We start from the raw sequence: 18292 nt of genomic DNA on the forward strand, positions 1-18292 counted from the left end.
TGGGAAAAATAAAATGGGTTAGGGTAGGATTTGTGTAAATGGGTGGTTGGTGGTCAGCGTGAATTCGGTGAGTCAAAGGGCCTATTTTTGTGAGGCATCTCTCTTTGATTCTATGTGTTTGCTTAATAAAAGCCAGTTGTAGGTTTTTTAAAAACTCTAGATTGTGATTGAATTAGTTCATAGTTTTCAGGACCTTGACTGGCACCCTATCCAACACCTTAAGCATTCACTGCCCCCATTACTGCAGCATTGGCTGCTATTTACTGTCAATGCGGTGTAATGCAGAGACTCGCTAAGGTACTTCCTGTGCCCATGACTTCTATCACCAGAAGAACAAGGGCAACGAGAGCGTGGAATGTCACCAACTGCAAATTCCCCTCCAAGTCACAAACCATCCTGCCTTGGAAATATACCAGTGTTCCTTCATCATCGCTACTGACCCAGCAAAACCCTCCGAGCTCCTTCGCTGGAAGGATTGCAGTTGTTCAAGAAGATGGCTCATCACCACCTTCTCAAGGGCAATTAGGGATGGGCAGTAAATGCTGACTTTGCCTATATCGCATGAAAAAATTAACTTGGTTTACAGAATGACCAGAGCCTTCAATGAGATTATGACCGTTAACATGACAAAATTGAATGGGGATAGTTGACATGGCGATTTACAGTGAGCTGGCCAATAAGTATGTAAAATATATGTCCTGTGCAGTATTATGCTGTGCAATATGTTACTTTTTCTTTTCTTCAGGATCTCCTGGCCTGAGTTAATGTCTGCAGCATCAAAGGTTGCGCAGGAAGGTTTTAATGTCACTCAAGAACTTGGTAGGTGTGACTTATGTTCTTTCAGTTTGGAATGCAGTGCAGTAGGCCGCTAAAACAGAGCGGGAAATCCGCCTCTTACGGACACAGAGTGACTTGGGAATCTGATAGATAAAAGGCATTGAATAAATTTCAGTCCACAAAGAAACTTGGAGAGGTCACAATGTTAAGAGGAGATATAGAGAGGTTGAAGCAGACTTCTGTAGGGAGATACAGAGAGGCATTATAGGCTGACAGGAATTCACTCAAAGGATGGTGAATTTTTGGAATCTCTTACCCCAGAGGGCTGTGGAGGATTCATTGTTGATTACTTCCAAAACTGAGATCAATAGATTTCTGGATATTAGAGAAACCAAGGGATATGAGGATTAGGCAGAAAAATGGTGTTGAGATAGAAGACCATCTAGGACCTTGTTGGATGGCAGAACAGACTTGAAGGGCTGAATGTCCAAGTCTTACTCCTTTCCCTTCTGTTCTTATTTGGAGAGAGCACAGCATCTTGGATGTGGAGTCTGGTTCTCAGGCCCCTTGGAGACCGTCATGGGCTTGAAGACCTGAAGCAGGTTGCTGATTGTAGAAACCCAGAATGTCAGAAGGAGTGGGATCTGAGACAACTGTGCAAAGCAGCCGGAAAGTTCAGGGCTGTGTTGTTACGGCACTATGGATCTGAGGGATGGGTTTGGGAGGTGTCGGTGGTAGATGTTGCTATGGAAAGAGAGGAACAAACAGGTCTAGTAAAGATCATGTTGCATTTATACACTCCTAACTCTGCTTCTGAGAAGCAGAAAAAGTGAGTGAGTGAAGTAGGGAAACACAATTATAAGGGAACTATGGAAGACATTGTTCAAACTGTTCAGTGTTAAATGTTCTTCCCTAGTTTATAAGCCAATCAAGTGATCCTCAATAACTTGACCGTAGTTCATTCCCAAGTACATATTTATAAGGGTACATCATAAGAAGATTTAAAATTTCAGTATGCCATTCTCTCTGAACATGGAAATAAAATTTACTATTTTCGATTGAAACATTTTGAAGTTAGTCAAGACCCTTTAATTATATGCTTTAAGACTAACATTCTTATGGTTTCCATAATTCCAGCTAAAGCAATTGATCAAGTAAAGGACAAAAATATGTCTGAGATTTTCCGTGATATCTTCCTGCCGTACGGACAACCATTGCAACCAGGGGCTTTCATGAAACGCATGGATCTGGCGGCCATTTTGAACACAGTTGGAACAGAGGGTGTTTCGGCATTTTACAATGGAAACATCACAGAAGAAATGGCTTCTGAGGTAAAGAACCAAGTCTGTTCAAACAATCATTTTACCACTGTGGACTTCTCAGTTCTCTGTGGTAGCAATTAAAATTTGAAACATTTTAATCTTCATGTTGCAATTACCTGCAGATGAGCATTTGGCTATTTTCAGAATATTGCTGATGTAGGATTTGAATAGATCCCAATGGACTAAAGTAAGAGGTAGAAGCCAAGACAATAAAGCACTCAGCACTGATCACCATCATTAGGTCTATCATTGCATAAGTAGTATAACTAATAAGCCTCGCGGTTGCTTTGATATCCCAGCATTACGCTACAAAGTGTTTCTAATATTTTATTCCTGACGATTCAACAACTATAGATGTAGTGAATAGCCGTACCAGGAATCTGGGCTTTCTGAATAGATTAACACTGACTCTATCCCTTCTTTCTTTGTAGGTTCGGAGTAAAGGTGGAGTCCTCTCTGCAGAGGATTTTGCTAACTATTCTGTGATTGTCGAGAAGCCCATTGAAGGATCGTACCAAGGTATGCACTGATCTCTGTTTACAAGCTTGAGAGGCGGGAGGGAATAATGACATCTTCTCAAACCCTACCAACAAGAAGGTGCATGGGAACAACACCACCTACAGTTTCTCTTCCAAGTTGCACACCATCCTTAGAAATATTTTGCCAGCCCTTCTGAATCCTGGAACTTGCTCCCCAGGAACATAATGGGGTTAGAACACTGCACTTCAAAATAAATCTCCACACGTGAAATACTTTGTGATGCTTGAAGATCACCAACAGGGATTTGGTAGCACCAGCACCAACTGAGCTGGCCAAGTCCTGACTACGATCTACAACTCGGGAATATATGCAGCTAAACAGGAAAAAGAGCATGCAATACGCAGAGTTAAGCGATCTCACAACCAATAGATCAGATCGAAGCCCTGCAGTCCTGCCACAACTAATTGTGAATGATGGCAGACAATTAACAGCTAATGGGAGGAGGTGAAAATTCTTATCCCCAATGATGTGAGTGATAGCGCCAAGGCTGAAGCACACATAACCATGTCCATTCAGAAATGACAAATAGGCGGTCCATCTCATCTCCCTCTTGAGATCACCGCCATCACAGAAGCCAGTCTTCAAACAATACCATGTGATATCAGGAAATGGCTGAGAACAGCAAAGACCACAGGACCAGACAACAACCCAGCTGTAATACTGAAGACCTGTGCTCCAGAACTATCTGCACATCTAGCCAAGCTGTTCCCATACAGTTACAATGCTAGCATCTGCCCAACACTGTGAGAAATTGCTCAAATATGTCCTGATCACAAAAAGCAGTATCAATCCAATCTGGTTGGTTACCGCCCAGTGTTTCCACTCTCAGTCATCAGTAAAATGGCCATGCAATGAAAACAACTTGCTCACCAATACCCTGCCCACCAATGCTCAATGTGGCTTTGTGATCTTTACAAATGAAGTATATTTTTGGAAAAAGATTAGTCAAAAGTAACTGGTACTTTGTGGTGTTTTACAGGTCGCTTTGTGCTTACTGCTCCGCCCCCTCATACAGGAGCTGCACTAGTTGCTGCCCTCAACATTTTGGAGGGATTTAACATAACGACCCAAGCAACCAGGAATCTGACCTATCACTTACTCACGGAGGTAGGACTTACGGACCCGGTGTCAGATTATCTTTTTAGGCAGTCCCTTGGGATTGAGGAAGACTTGCTCTACTCCAGTGAAGCCAAGGAAGGGACTGCAGATTCCACCATGGATAGGGCAGGAGATGTCTGAAGGGACGGGGTGCGAGGGGGGGAGGGATTAGTTTGTTAGCTGGTCCACTCCTTCCGCTATTTACTTTGCACTATTGTATGCTCCTGATGCTTGTTCTCAATGTTCTCAATACCATCTTGACTGCTCCTTCACTTTGAGCAGTTATGGACAAGAGATTCCCAAGAGTCATAGTTGTACAGTACAGAAATTGGTCAGGGTAAAAGTTAACTATTTATGCCTGCTTTTTCAGTAACATCTTGGATTTGAACAGCACAGAAATGGGCCACATCCATAATGGCCTTTTTGCTCATCTACTCTAATCCTGTTTGCCCGCATTAGGTCCATACCCTTCTTTGCTTGATGTGCTTGTATAACTGCCCCTTAAGCATAATGATTGTATCTAATTCCACCAATTCCTCTGGCAGAGAGTTCCAGACATCAACCACTCAGTGTAAAAAAACTTTCCCCTCAAATCCCCTTTAAGACTCTTTTCACGCATCTTAAACCTATGCCCTCTTGTTTTTGATACCCCTATGCTGGGAAAAAGTTTCTGACTATCTACCCTATCTACACCTCTTATAACTTCATACACTTCATGTACCTCAGTACCTTTCACTCCAGGGAAAACAAGCCCAGCCTATCTGTCTCTCTCCATAACTAAAGTCCTCCAATCCAGGCAACATCCTGGTGAATGTCCTCTGCCCTCTCTCCAGCACAATCACGTCCTTCCTATAGTGTGGTGACTAAAACTGCACTCGATACTCCAATGTGGTCTAACCGGGCAGCAGGCCAGGCAGCATCCGTGGAGAAAAGCAGGCGGTCAACGTTTCGGGTCAGGACCCTTCTTCAGGACTGAAGATAGGAAAAGGGGAAGCCCAGAGGAGGGGAAAGCAGATATATTGGAAAAGCAGATATATTAGTAGATATAAATATTGGGCTTCCCCTTTTCCTATCTTCAGTCCTGAAGAAGGGTCCTGACCCGAAACATTGACCACCTGCTTTTCTCCACAGATGCTGCCTGGCCTGCTGAGCTCCTCCAGCATCATCGTGTTTTTCATCTAGATTCCAGCCTCTGCGGTCCTTTGTTTCTCTTTTCGTTAGATGGTGGTGTTTTACATTGGGAGCAGGTTGGTAGGGAACCTTCTAATTGGCCTCCTGTCCTTCAGGAAATAAAATGCTACTTACTGCCCTGTACCACTCCCTGTAATGTCCTTCCATGACCCAGATAAATGGGCAGGATTACATTTGGTCCAGGTCCTTCTGTGGTGTGGGGATGGAATGCACACAAGTCTGGCCTAGTGTCTCCTTTACATGGGGGAATAAGTGGATAAATCTGGAAAGAGAGGCTGAAAACCCTGTTGAAGGGAGGGAATTTTAGGAATCAATTCAAGAGGCAGAGAGGAAGTCCAGCATCTATGCCTGAAGTGACTTGTAAGTGTAGTGAGCTGCACTTGACTTTTATCCTTCTGTTTCAAGATTCATCCAGTCAATGATCCTGTGAGCTCCTTATCACAAAGGTGTACTTCATATTTATTGCCTGTGGACATCAGTACTTCAATTTCTTTTCTCTAGACATTGAAAATTGCTTTAGCTCTTGCAAGCAGCCTCGGAGACCCTTTCTTTGATTCCACAACAACTGAGGTGACAGAGAAGATGATAAGGTGCGTGATCTCATTTTGGTTTACCTGTTTTTTTAGATGTATAAGAAAAAATTGGGTCAAACATTTTAAGACTATCTTTATTCATTTCCATTAGTGATAGGACATTAAACTTGCTCACACCTGGTTGAAGAAAATCAAAAAAGTGCAGATGCTGGAGATCTGAAATAAAAACAAAAAATGCTGGAAAAATTCAGCAGGTCAGGCAGCATCTGTGGAAAGAGAAACAGCTAACGTTTCAGGTCTGAGACCATTCATCAGAACTGAAAAAGAGAGAAACAAATGAATCTCGGTGCAGAGAATGTGGGGGAGGGCAACGGATAGGACAGAGGGAATTTCCCTGATAGGATGAAATAGCGTGGCCATCAAAGGACAGTTCAGCTACTTTGTCTGGGTGGTGTTTAACATGGTTGAAGAGTGGCCTGTGTGGTATTGTAAAGACAAGATTGATAGATGTATTGGACACAGTTTTGTAGTGTGCCAGGATATGATCAGATGACATTTTACCCTTTGCATGACAGATCCTACATTCAATACACTTTGCAACAAACAACCTTGAGGTTGAGCTATCATGAAGAGTTCAGATTGTTTGCCATAACTTCAGTGGTAAATCCTCAGGATGGCAGAATAAATAAAAAGCTGACCCTGCCAGTCCTCTGCTGAATCTCCACAGTGGGGTAAAAATCACCTAGGTGGCACAGAGGGGCAGTTAGCGCTACTGCCTCTCAGCCGTGGAGATGCAGGTTCAGCTCCCTGTGTGTGGAGCTTGCACATTCTCCCCATGACCCCATGGGTTTCCCCAGGAGCTCCGGTTTCCTCCCTCATTCCAAAGATGTGCTGGTAGTTTAACTGGCTGATGTGGATTACCTCTTTGGTATAGGGCAGTGGTAAAAAGAATGAAGGGAGAGTTGGTGGGCAGGTGAGAGAGAATAGGTTACAGGGGTACAAGGAACTAAGGAGGAGAAGGGAATGGGACTGATAGGATTGCTGTGTTGGGAGACAGCAAGGACCCAGCATGTTGTAGTTATGTCCAGTCTACAGAGAGGAGCACAAATCCAAGCCAGCTGATTACTGGCCCATCATTGTCCGTTTAGTTATTAACCAAGTAATGGAAGTTGTCATTGATGCTGGCACTTACTAACCAATAGCCTCCTCACAGATGCTAGGCTGCCAGAGTCACTCAGCTCCAGATCCCATTACTGCCTTGGTTCAAACATGACAAAAAGAGGTGAACTCCAGAGGTGAGCTAAGAGTGACAGGCCGTAATATTAAGGCAGCGTTTGAAAGGTGTGGTGCAAGAGAGTCCTTGTAACACTGAAGTCAGGCGGTCAATCAAAGTCTATAAGCTCCACTTGCTCGAGTCATATCTTGCGTAAAGGAAGACGATTGTGGTTGTTGGCCAAACATCTCAGACCAAGCACAAAGCTGCCGGGGTTCCCCAGGGCAGTGTCCTTGGAACAAACCTCTTCAGCTACAAACAATCTGCTGGAGGAACTCAGCGGTTCGAGCAGCATCTGTGGGAGGAAAGGAATTATCGATGTTTTGGGTTGAAAGCCTGCATCAGGGCTGAGGGTTCCGACCCGAAATATCAACAGTTCCTTTGCTCTCACGGATGCTGCTCGACCCGCTGAGTTCTTCCAGCAGATTGTTTGTTGTTTCAGATTCCAGGATCTGCAGGCTCTTGTGTCTCCAAACATCTTCAGCTGCTTCATTAAAGACCTTACCTCTGTCATAATGTTGGAAGAGGAGATAGGCACTGATGATTGCGCAGCATTGAGTTTTAGTCACAACTCCTCCGATAACAAACAGCCCATGTCTGCTTGCAGCAGGATTGAGACAACATTCAAGCATGGGCTATTAAATGGCAGCTAAGATTCATATGCCAAGCAATGATCATCTCCACAAACAAAGAGCCTAACCCCATCCCTCAAATATTACCATTTCAAGTCCTGTACCACTATGGACGTGTCCAGCAACCTATCTGGTGATTGATGCAGCTAAAAAGCCAGTCATTTGGATACCTTGCAGTGACTCCATAAAATATTTCCACCAACCACAGGGGCTTCATGTTTCTTGTGCATGAATGAAAACTCTCCACTTATCTAGATAAGCCCAGCTCCAAAAACGGGCAAAAAGTTTGACAGCATCCAGGATAAAGTATTGGTATTGGTTTATTATTGTCACTTGTACCGAGGTACAGTGAAAAACTTGTCTTGCATACTGATCGTACAGATCAATTCATTACACAGTGCAGTTACATTGAGTTAGTACAGAGTGCATTGAGGTAGTACAGGCAAAAACAATAACAGAGTACAAAGTAAAGTGTCACAGCTACTGGGAAGTGCATTGCAGGTAGACAACAACGTGCGAGGTCACAACAAGGTAGATTGTGAGATCAAGAGTCTATCTCATTGTATAAGGGAACCATTCAATAGTCTTATCACAGTGGGATAGAAGCTGTCCTTGAGCCTGGTGGTATGTGCCCTCAGGCTCCTGTATCTCCTGTAAAATAGCCCACTTGGTTGATATTCCATCCAACACACTAAATCAAACCGGATCAGATCAACCTATTGTCGTAAAAACCAGGGGGCAATGAAATTCCTTGCTCGAGTGAAGCTCACAGAGTAAACAGTGTACATGGTAATGATAAATACAATAAATACAACGACGAGCGCAAAAGAAGAGAACGGTGCAAAGATTGTAATGCAGTCTGAAGTAGTGCAAAAAGAAATGCTAACATGACAATAACAGAATAACGGAGAGAGTTAGAATTTAGAGTGCAAGAACGTGGCAGCACCACCAGGAAGGAAGGGGATGTGAAAGAAGTGATGCAGTTCAGAAGTCTGATAACAGGAAGAAGCTGTTCGTCCGGGCTTTCAAGCTCCTGTATCTTCTCCCAGAAGGGAGAAAAGGGACATCCACCGAGGCTGCACTGAGAGCCACCTTCTAGATCGATTGCACACTCTACGCAAAGATGTGTGTTTGGATGTACATGTGACCAATAAAGAAATCTTATCTTAAAATACTAAGGCTTCTTCAGTAGCATCTCCCAAATTTGCAAAGCCTACCACCTAGCAGGGTAAGGGCAGCAGGTATATAGGGGTACCTGTAAGTTTCACATCATGTTACACAACACCTGACTCAGAAATCTATTGCTGTTTCTTTTTCCTCACTGGGTTGACTTTCTGGAACTCCCTACTCAGCGTCACTGTGGGAGCACCTTCACTAAATGGACTCCAATGTTTCAACAAGGTGGCAAACAACCATGTTCTCAAAGGGAAGCTGAGATTGAGCACCACTGTTGGCTCTGCCTGAGGCACACACATGAATTTAAAAAATATTGGAAAAACCTTTGATGGAATGCAGGCCTTTTAATCCAATCTACAGTTCATTGTGATGCAAATTTAATTTGCTTTCTCCTTTCAGCAAATTGGAAGCTAATTCTCTGCGTCAGCTGATCAATGAAAGTGTGGCCTTCCCCCCAAGCCACTATCTACCCCTCAATTCCCTGGAGACTGGACCTTCCGCAAGCCAAGTGCACGTTATCGGACCCGATGACTTCATCGTTTCCATTGTAAGGTAAACAATACAACAATATTTTTAAGATAGACTTCCATCTTTCTGGAATCAGATCTAAATGGAGCTGATTGTTTTGAAGCAAATGACTTAATTGTACCAGGCTGGATCAGTATAAGTTCCTCTCTGTTATCAAGCTATGAGAATCATAGTTCCTTTACAGGTGTCTTTGATCTTAGTATAATGATGCCTGCATTTATATAGCACCTTTTGCATTAAAGTATCTTGAAACACCATACACAATGAATTACCTTTTGAAAACCATGAAATTGATTCTGATTTCATACAAAAGATTTGAATTTGTTGGAGAAAGTTCAAGATCAGTCTGTTTAAACTTATTAACAGTTTCCTTATCTTATTGTTGTTACAAAAACTTGAGATAGAATTCCATCCTCAGCTATACGTGCTAGATGTTCCACTTTGTAATGAATATGTGATGAACACCTTTTCTGGAATTTGGTTCCACTGAGTTCAACGTGCATACTTCATGCGCATGTGTTCAACATAGTGGATGTAAGCACGACCACCTTCCTCAGGGTAGTGGTGGGGAGAGATGGAGTTAGCAAAGATTACAGGGATTCATGAGGCTTGAATAATATTGAACGAATTTAAACAGAAAATTGACAAAAAAAATAGAAGTTATTAAATTATATGGTGTTTTAGATTTCCTGGATATAGGGCTATTGTCAGTTCCCAGGAATTCCCAGGACAGTACCTAACTCTTCAAAAGCAGCAGCTATTACTGCTGATGGTACTAATGTAGTAGCTACTAATGCTCAGGGTGGGCTTGTGTTATACCGAGTGTGAACCAGCAGAGTTTTCATTCCAAAAGGCTGGGAACCACTGTTTCAGTGTGGTAAAATAATGAGTAGATCTGCAGAGAGCAGCTTGCAATGAGTTTTAAATTTAAATTTTAAATTTTATTTACAGTGTGGTAACAGGCCCTTCCAGTCCAACGAGTCCGCGCAGCCCATTTTAAACCCAAATTAACCTACCTGTACGTCTTTGCAATGTGGGAGGAAACCGGAGCACCCGGAGGAAACCCACGCAGACACGGGAGAACGTACAAACTCCTTATGGACAGCGACGGGAATCGAACCCCGATCGCTGGCGCCGTAATAGCGTCACGCTAACCGCTACACTACCATGCCGTCTCCAGGCTCTGGCGCCATTTTGCGTGTCTACAGCACAGGACTGATGTCTACCCTTTGCATTTACTGGCCGTTATTTTTTACTTGCATGACAATTGCTATTGCTCTTCAAAGGAGTTAATTGCCCACAAGGCACTTTAAGATTTGCGAGATATATTGTTCCATTTTAAGATATTTTGAATTGAAAATAAATACTGATCATTCAGCAAAGGGAAGGATGATTCAGAAAGTTTCGGTAATCCCAGAGCTAAGCAAGACCTGCAGGAGTATTAAAGTTAAAACAGATCTTTGTTCACCTGTTGTGCAGCTCTCTGAATCGACCCTTCGGTAGCGGGATCATAACAGCCTCCGGGGTTCTTCTGAACAGTCAGATGTTGGACTTCTCCTGGTCAGACCAAACACAGGACAATTCGACAGTGAACATGGTAAACAAAGATTTTGGCATTAAAGTGACTATCTGTCTCCATTCTAGCACAAATGAAGTATATCCATCTGGAAATTCACTGCTGGGTGCATTTGTTTTACTTGAGAGAAATGGATGTCTAATTGTGGTGTGCAGATTCCATGGTGGAAATATACTGTTCACTTTATCAGAGCACGCTGAAGTACTAGCAAGGAATCATTTAGGGACAAGTGAATGATGTGGGTTTAAGACCCTTTACATATGGAAATCGGGAGCCTAACCTTGTTTCAGGGCCCCATCCCAAAATATTTCTGCCCTGACCACTGCCTGCCTGGAGAGGTTGGATGGGCTCGGACAATTTTCCCTGGAGCAAAGGAGGCTGAGGGGTGACCTTATATAGAGGTTTACAAAATCATGAGGGGGCATAGATAAGATGGGTGGTCACAATCCTTTTTCCCTGGGAGCCTACAACCAGAGGGCTTAGGTTTAAGATAAGAGGGGAAAGATTTAAAGGGGATCTGAGGGGCAATTTTTTTCTGCACAGAGGGCGGTGGGTATATGGAATGAGCTGTAGAGCAAGTGGTAGAGGCGGGTACAATTACGACATCTAAGAGACATTTGGATAAGTACACAGATAGGAAAGGTTTAGAGAGATAGGGGTCAAACATTGGCAAATGGGAATAGTGTAGATAGGCACTTTGGTAGGCATGGATGAGTTGGGCCGAAGGGCCTGTTTCCATGCTGTATAACTCTATGAATCTATAATAAGGTCAGTATGCTGCTGAACTGAGAAGCCTTCAAGGAATCATTAAAGGCTGTTATTGAAAAGATATTACATTTTATTTTGAGAAAACATCTAACCCTGGTGCCGCTCCCACCCTGGTGACAGCAACCAGAAATGTCCACCACTTCACTCCTCCTGTACACAGTCACCGAACAGATTGAAGACAGACTCCCTATTAACTTCCCAAGGGGAGTCGCGCATCTCAGGCTGCGACTCGTTGTGTTAAAGGAATGCTGAACTCAGTGGAACCAAATTTTCAAAATGGAGTTCAGCACACATGCAATCGTGGTTGGATTTCATCATAGATTATAGAACATAGAAAAGTACGTAACACAGGAACAGGATCTTCAGCCCACAATATCTGTGCCAACCATGATGCCAAATTAAACTAAACCAATATGCCTCCACGTGATCCATATCCCTCCATTACCTGCATGTTCATGTGCTTGCCTCAATACCTCCTCAATACCACTTTCGTGTCTGCATCCATTACCACCCCTGGCAGTGTGTTCCAAGTCCCCACCACTCTCTGTGTAAAAATAAAAAGCTTACCCCACGCATCTCCCTTAAAATCCCCCCCTCTCACCTTAAAGCTATGTCCTCTAGTATTTGACATCTCTAACCTGAGAAAAAGACTCTCACTATCTACCCTATCTGTGTCTCAGAATTTTATAAACTCTCCTCAGCCTCCAACACTCCAGAAAAAACAACACAAGTTTTCCAACCTGTCCTTATAGCTAATACTCTCTAATCCAGGCAATATCCTGATAAACCTCTTCAGCAACCTCTCCAAAGCCTCCACGTTCTTCCCGTAATGGGGCGACCAGAACTGCACGCAATACTCTTAAGTGCAGCCTAACCAAAGTTTTATATAGCAGCAACATGACTTCCTGACACTCCAACCGATAAAGGCAAGCATGCCATACAACTTCTTTACCACCCTAATTCAATGCCAAATCTTCATCTTCTTGTAATTATAAAATGGAAGGATTTGGGGATCAGGTGGAAAAGCTGTGTGGAGGTACAAAATCTTGCTGGGTGGTGGTGTCTTGTAGGCCTTAGCAATTGACAATCTAATTGAGGCCTGAGGCACACTATTGACAGTGCCTACCTCTTCAGGTGCCAGTTCGATCCAGCTCCAAGTGAAGAAACTTCTACTCACCAACCCCTTGCACTATTAGGGCCTATGACCATTTCTGTTTTCCATTTTCTTAAGTCTTCAAGTTCAAAGGTACACTAATTTGTATTCTAGTATCAACATTATCCTTGGAACCATTCAGATTCACCATTCAGCAATGGAGGGTCAAGAAATTATAAGGAAATTCGAACATGAAAATAATCTTGCAAGGGTTTACAGGGAATCTTCAGGAGTGATATTTCGGAGGGTTGGTGTGCCTGGAAACGGGTCACGCTCCCAAAATAAAGAGTCAGTGAATCAGGATTGAGATGAGAAGGAATTTCTTCACCCAGAGTGTAGTTAATATTTGGAGATGTCCACCTAAGAGGGCTGTGAAATCTTAACTGTTGAGTATACTCAAGGCACAGATTGATAGTTTTTAGATGTTAAGGGAATCAAGGGATAGCAGGAAAGTGGCAAAAGAGCAGTCATGGTCTTCTTGAGGGGTACACCAGGCAAGAGGGGCCAAGTGGCCTCCTACTTCCATTTCTTATGCTTTTATATGATCTGACTTTCTGATAGAATAAAATATGATTCCTGACTCACTCATGGTTTCCTATCTTTATCTTTGTTTTAGAGAAATGTTATTCAAGCTGGCAAAAGGCCCTTGTCCTTTTTGTTGCCGACCATTGTCCGGCCATTGCGAGGTGTGTGTGGAACGTACCTGGCCTTGGGAGCTTCCAGTGGAACCAAAGCTCTGAGCAGCATTACTGAGGTCAGCAAGGATTTCTGTTTGTTACTTAGCTTATATTCCATGACTCTAGAAGATTGAGGGGTGATCTGATTGAAGTGTCTTCAAGAATTTCTTGAAGTAGAACCTATTTCCAATAAGGAACCAAGAACACTTAATCTTAAAATTTAAGTACATAATCTTAAATTTAAAGCTAAGCCATTTAAATGGGAAATCAAGAAGTTTTTTTTCACATACAAAGCGTGGAGTGTGAGTGTGAGTGTGAGTGTGAGTGTGAGTGTGAGTGTGTGTGTGTGTGTGTGTGTATGTAGTACCTGTAAGGATTGTCCTGTATCACGTGCTAGGACTCTTGTTAGGTTGTAGAACACAGACACTGCAGTTTAGTTGAGAGTTACTGCCTTCAATGAAGGATGTTACATTCATAGCTCTATCTCTTTCTTCTGCTCATGTAAGTAGAAACACAAAGAAATCTGCAGACACTGCTTAGGCAACAGGGATCTAGAATTTCTGTCCCACAAGAAGCTCTGTGTTGAGACAATTGCAGTATTCAGATCCTAGTCTGATAGGTCTTGTGGGGTAGATGGATCTAGGCATGTGTGATTAAACGGAGTTCAGCTACAGAATGACAAGTAGTCCCCCAAAGTACAGTAGTCTAGAATTTCTGTTATATAATTTAAGTTTTACACCCTATGCACAATGGCATAGCTAGTAGATTCACTAACTGACTTCTTCAGAGACCTGGGTTCAATCCTGACCTCCAGTGCTGCCTGTGTGGAGTTTGCATGTCCTCCCTGTGGGTTTCCTCCACTGGCTCCAGTTTCCCTTCCACATGCCAAAGACGTACAGGCTATTGGGTTAAATGGCCACTGTAAATTTCCTCCTGTATGTTGGTGTTATAGAATCCAGGGGGAGTTGATGGGAGTGACAGGAGAATAAAATGGGATTAGTGTAAATGAGTGCTTGATGGTTGGTGCGGACTTGGTGGGTGGGAGAGAGCCTGTTTCTGTGTTGTATGGTGCTAAGAGTAAATCTGAAATACTAAATATGTTCATGCACATTGTAAATTGTTACACTCCCTACATGCTTATGACGTATACACTGAGCCCCTCTGGGCATTCTCCGTTGGCTGGGTCCAATTGCTCTATGCTCCAGCAAGAAACAGTCTGCTGGAGGAACTCAGCGGGTCGAGCAGCATCTGTGGGGGGGAAAGGAATCGTCGACGTTTCGAGTTGAAACCCCGCACCAGTCCTAATGCAGAGTTTTGACCCAAAATGTTGACGATTCCTTTCCCGCCGCAGATGCTGCCTGACCCGCTGAGTTCCTCCAGCAGATTGTTTGTTGCTCCAGATCCCAGCATCTGCAGTCTCTTGTGTCTCTTGCTCTATGCTCCTTATGAGGCTCCTCCCACTGTACTTCATCCAACCTTAGCAGCATAGCTTCCTGTTTCATCTCCACAAGCTTGCATCAACTGACGAACAATGCGTGATCAATGTTACCCAATAACACAAGCCTCAACTGCACGGGGGTTAAAACCTGCTCCTCTATTACTTAAAGGGCCCACCCCTCCCTCTGTTGTTGCTGGGAAGTCTGTCGACAGAAAGTCTCCAAATCTATCTGAAAAGTAGGACAAGCTTGGCGGCTGAAAAGCCTCTTCTTCCTGTTTCAGCATTTCCACATGCTCTGTAAATGCCTACTGTAACTTACTGTTTCACTGAAAATAAAACAGGGGGATAAAGAACAATTTCGAAACACAGAACTAGGAGGGAAGTAGGAGCTTTCCCAAGTCAAGTAACGTGGAAGTTGAAGCCAGAGGAGGACTTGGAGTAAATGCTTTGGATATATGCAAGGGAAGGCAACAGGGGGTTGTGGAGGGGACGGGAACAAATATCGCTGGATAAAGCATGGTAGTGTAGCGGTTAGCGTAACACTTTACAGCACCAGCGACCCAGGTTCAATTCCGGCCACTGTCTGTAAGGAGTTTGTACGTTCTCCCCATGTCTGCATGGGTTTCCTCCGGGTGCTCCGGTTTCCTCCCAAATTCCAGAGACGTACGAGTTAGGAAGTTGTGGGCATGCTATGTTGGCGCCAGAAGCGTGGCAACACTTGCGGGCTGCCCCCAGAACACTATGCAAAAAATGCATTTCACTGTGTGTTTTGATGCACATCTGACTAATAAAGATATCTTATAAAGTTGTACAGGGAGCAGTTCATGTGGCGCATAGCATTCACCCTCATCATTTTGTCTTTATCACACATCTATGCAGGTCTTGTTGAATGTATTCTCTTTTCACAAGCATCTGAATGAAAGCCTTGCTCTTGGCCGACTCTACGCCCAGCTTCAGCCAGATGTTTTGCTTGTCGACAGTAAGTACATCAAACCATTTATTGTTCTTTCCTGACAGTTATTTCAGTTATAAAGTGCATTCTGTCATGCCAAAGGAATTCACAACCAATGAGGTAGAGTGGAAGTCACTGCTGTGATGTTGGAAAAGATGCATCCAATTTGTACATAGCAAGCAGCCACAAAGTGTAATGTGATAATGATTGGATCATCAATTTTCTGAGGGATAAATATTGTCCAGAACATTGACAACCGCTTCCCTGATTTTCTTTGAAGTAGTGCTCTGGTTCCATCCAGAGAGGTAGTTGGAGCCTCTGGTTGAAATCTCATCCCAAACCTCTGACAGTGCAGCACTCTCTCAGTACTGCACTGAAGTATCAGCCAAACAGCTTGTGGAACTTGAGCTCTCAAGCTTCTTATCAGAGGTGGGAGTGCTTCCCCTGAACGACAGCTACTGGTACCTGATCACATTGTAACCGTCAATCCCCAAAGATTTATTGGCCCCATAAGCATTGTATGGTGCAATTTTTGGTACCCTACACAATAGAATTTTATCAAGAACCCAGTCACTAAATATGAGCTGCTGGAGTTGACTCAGTGCATTGTACTGTGGTCCTCCATGCATCTGACACACACACACACACACACACACACACACACACACACACACACACACACACAGTGTCTAATAAGCAGCTGTAAACATCAGTTGACGTAGGATACATGACTGCTTGATGACTATTTGTATGATCCTTTACCACACATGCATGACTGATGAATGGTGTGCGCTTCATCTCCAGAAGTAAGTCTTAACCTTCTGGTTAGGATCCACTCCTGCATTACCTAAAGGGTCTGTTCCTCCATGGATTACTGTCAGGAGGTTGACCAGTGAAGACTGTCGGTGGATGTGCTGACCTACTTAAGATAATTTCCTCTTTTCTTTGCATATTAGAATTGGTTTATTATTGTCACATGTACAGTGAAAAACTTGTCTTGCATACCATCCATACAGATCTATTTATTACACAGTGCATTGAGGTAGTACAGGGTAAAACAATAACAGAATGCAGAATAAAGTGTCACAGCTACAGAGAAAGTGCAGTGCAGGCAGGCAATAAGGTGCAAGGTCATAACAAAGTAGATTGTGATGTCAAGAGCCCATCTCATTATACAAAGGAACTATTCAGTAGTTTTATAACAGTGAGATAGAAGCTTTCCTTGAGCCTGGTGGTACGTGCTTTCAGGCTTTTGTATCTTCTGCCCGATGGGAGGGGGGAGAAGAGAGAACGTCCGGGGTGGGTGGGGTCTTTGATTATGTTGGCTGCTTTACCGAGGCAGTGAGAAGTGTAAACAGAGTCCATGGAGAGGAGGCTGGTTTCCGTGATGCGCTGAGCTGTGTCCCCAACTCTCTGCAGTTTCTTGCAGTCCCGGGCAGAGCAGTTGCCGTACCAAGCCGTGATACATCCGGATAGGATGCTTTCTACGGTGCATCAATAAAAACTGGTGAGGGTCGATGGGGACGTGCCAAATTTCTTTAGCCTCCTGAGGAAGTGGTGAGTTTATCCTGACTTTTCATTCTCACCCTTCAGGCTCTTCTCTTCAATCTCCTTCCCCAGGTTTCCTCATTATCCTTCTCCCATCGTCCTCTCTCGGGCCCTCCCCAGTTTGATCTGTCGCCTCCTCTGATCATCCCCACACCACTTTCCCCCACCACTCCTCTCCTAACTCCAATCTTCCCAACCACCATGCAGGGAAAATTCAGTGAATGCAGTGTTGTGACTGTATCACATCCAGTGGTCTTCCCGCAAAGAATAAATTATAGGAAGCAACACAAACTCAGTTTTGCTCCCTAATTTTTCCACAAACTAATGTGACACATTGGGACTGCTTTGTAGGTAATGGCACCTGTGCCAGGTCAACTTTTGTTATGGAAGGTGGAGTGGTGCAGCTGGTAGAGCCACAGCCTTGCAGTGCCAGAGATCCAGGTTCGATCCTGACCTACGGTACTGTCTCTGTGGATTTGGTACATTCTCCCTGCGACTGCATGGGTTTCCCCTGGGTTCTTTGGTTTCCTCTCCTGTCCCAAAGGGGTGTAGCGACACTTGAGATGCTGGGGGAACTCAGCGGGTCAGGCAGGAACGATGGAGGGAAAGGGACAGTCGACGTTTCGGGTCGAGGCCCTTCATCTGCACTGAAACGTCAACTGCCCACTTCCCTCCGCAGATGCTGCCTGACCCACTGAGTTCCCCCAGCGTCTCGTGGGTTGCTCCACATTCCAACATGTGCAGTCTCTTGTGTCTCCAAAGACATGCGGGTTGGTAGGTTAATTGGCCACTGTAGATTGCTCCTTGCCTGTAGCTGAGTGGTAGAGTCTGGAGGGGAGAATTGATGGGAATGTGAGGAGAATAAAAAATGGGATTACAGGCTATCCCCAGGTAAGGAACAAGTTCTGTTTTACAGATAAGATGAGATAAGATAAGACATCTTTATTAGTCACACGTACATCGAAACACACAGTGAAATGCATCTTTTGCATAGAGTGTTCTGGGCATAGCCCGCAAGTGTCGCCACGCTTCCGGCGCCAACATAGCATGCCCACAACTTCCTAACCTGTACGTCTTTGGAATGTGGGAGGAAACTGGAGCACCCGGAGG

The 18292-nt window shown here is 44.0% G+C and overlaps 1 protein-coding gene across 2 annotated transcripts in view; it reads left to right on the forward strand.

The window, feature by feature from the left end:
* LOC127578924 (glutathione hydrolase 7) overlaps positions 1-18292 on the forward strand; it is a 46163-nt gene that overhangs the window by 21263 nt on the left and 6608 nt on the right. For both annotated transcript variants that reach the window (XM_052031503.1, XM_052031504.1), the window contains 9 exons: positions 746-819; positions 1915-2108; positions 2531-2618; positions 3619-3746; positions 5430-5518; positions 8942-9094; positions 10550-10667; positions 13184-13321; positions 15562-15661. In XM_052031503.1, the coding sequence (XP_051887463.1) occupies positions 746-819; positions 1915-2108; positions 2531-2618; positions 3619-3746; positions 5430-5518; positions 8942-9094; positions 10550-10667; positions 13184-13321; positions 15562-15661 (1082 nt within the window). The remainder of the gene's footprint in view (positions 1-745; positions 820-1914; positions 2109-2530; positions 2619-3618; positions 3747-5429; positions 5519-8941; positions 9095-10549; positions 10668-13183; positions 13322-15561; positions 15662-18292) is intronic.

Source organism: Pristis pectinata, chromosome 16, assembly GCF_009764475.1.
Source record: "Pristis pectinata isolate sPriPec2 chromosome 16, sPriPec2.1.pri, whole genome shotgun sequence".
NCBI lineage: Eukaryota > Metazoa > Chordata > Chondrichthyes > Rhinopristiformes > Pristidae > Pristis > Pristis pectinata.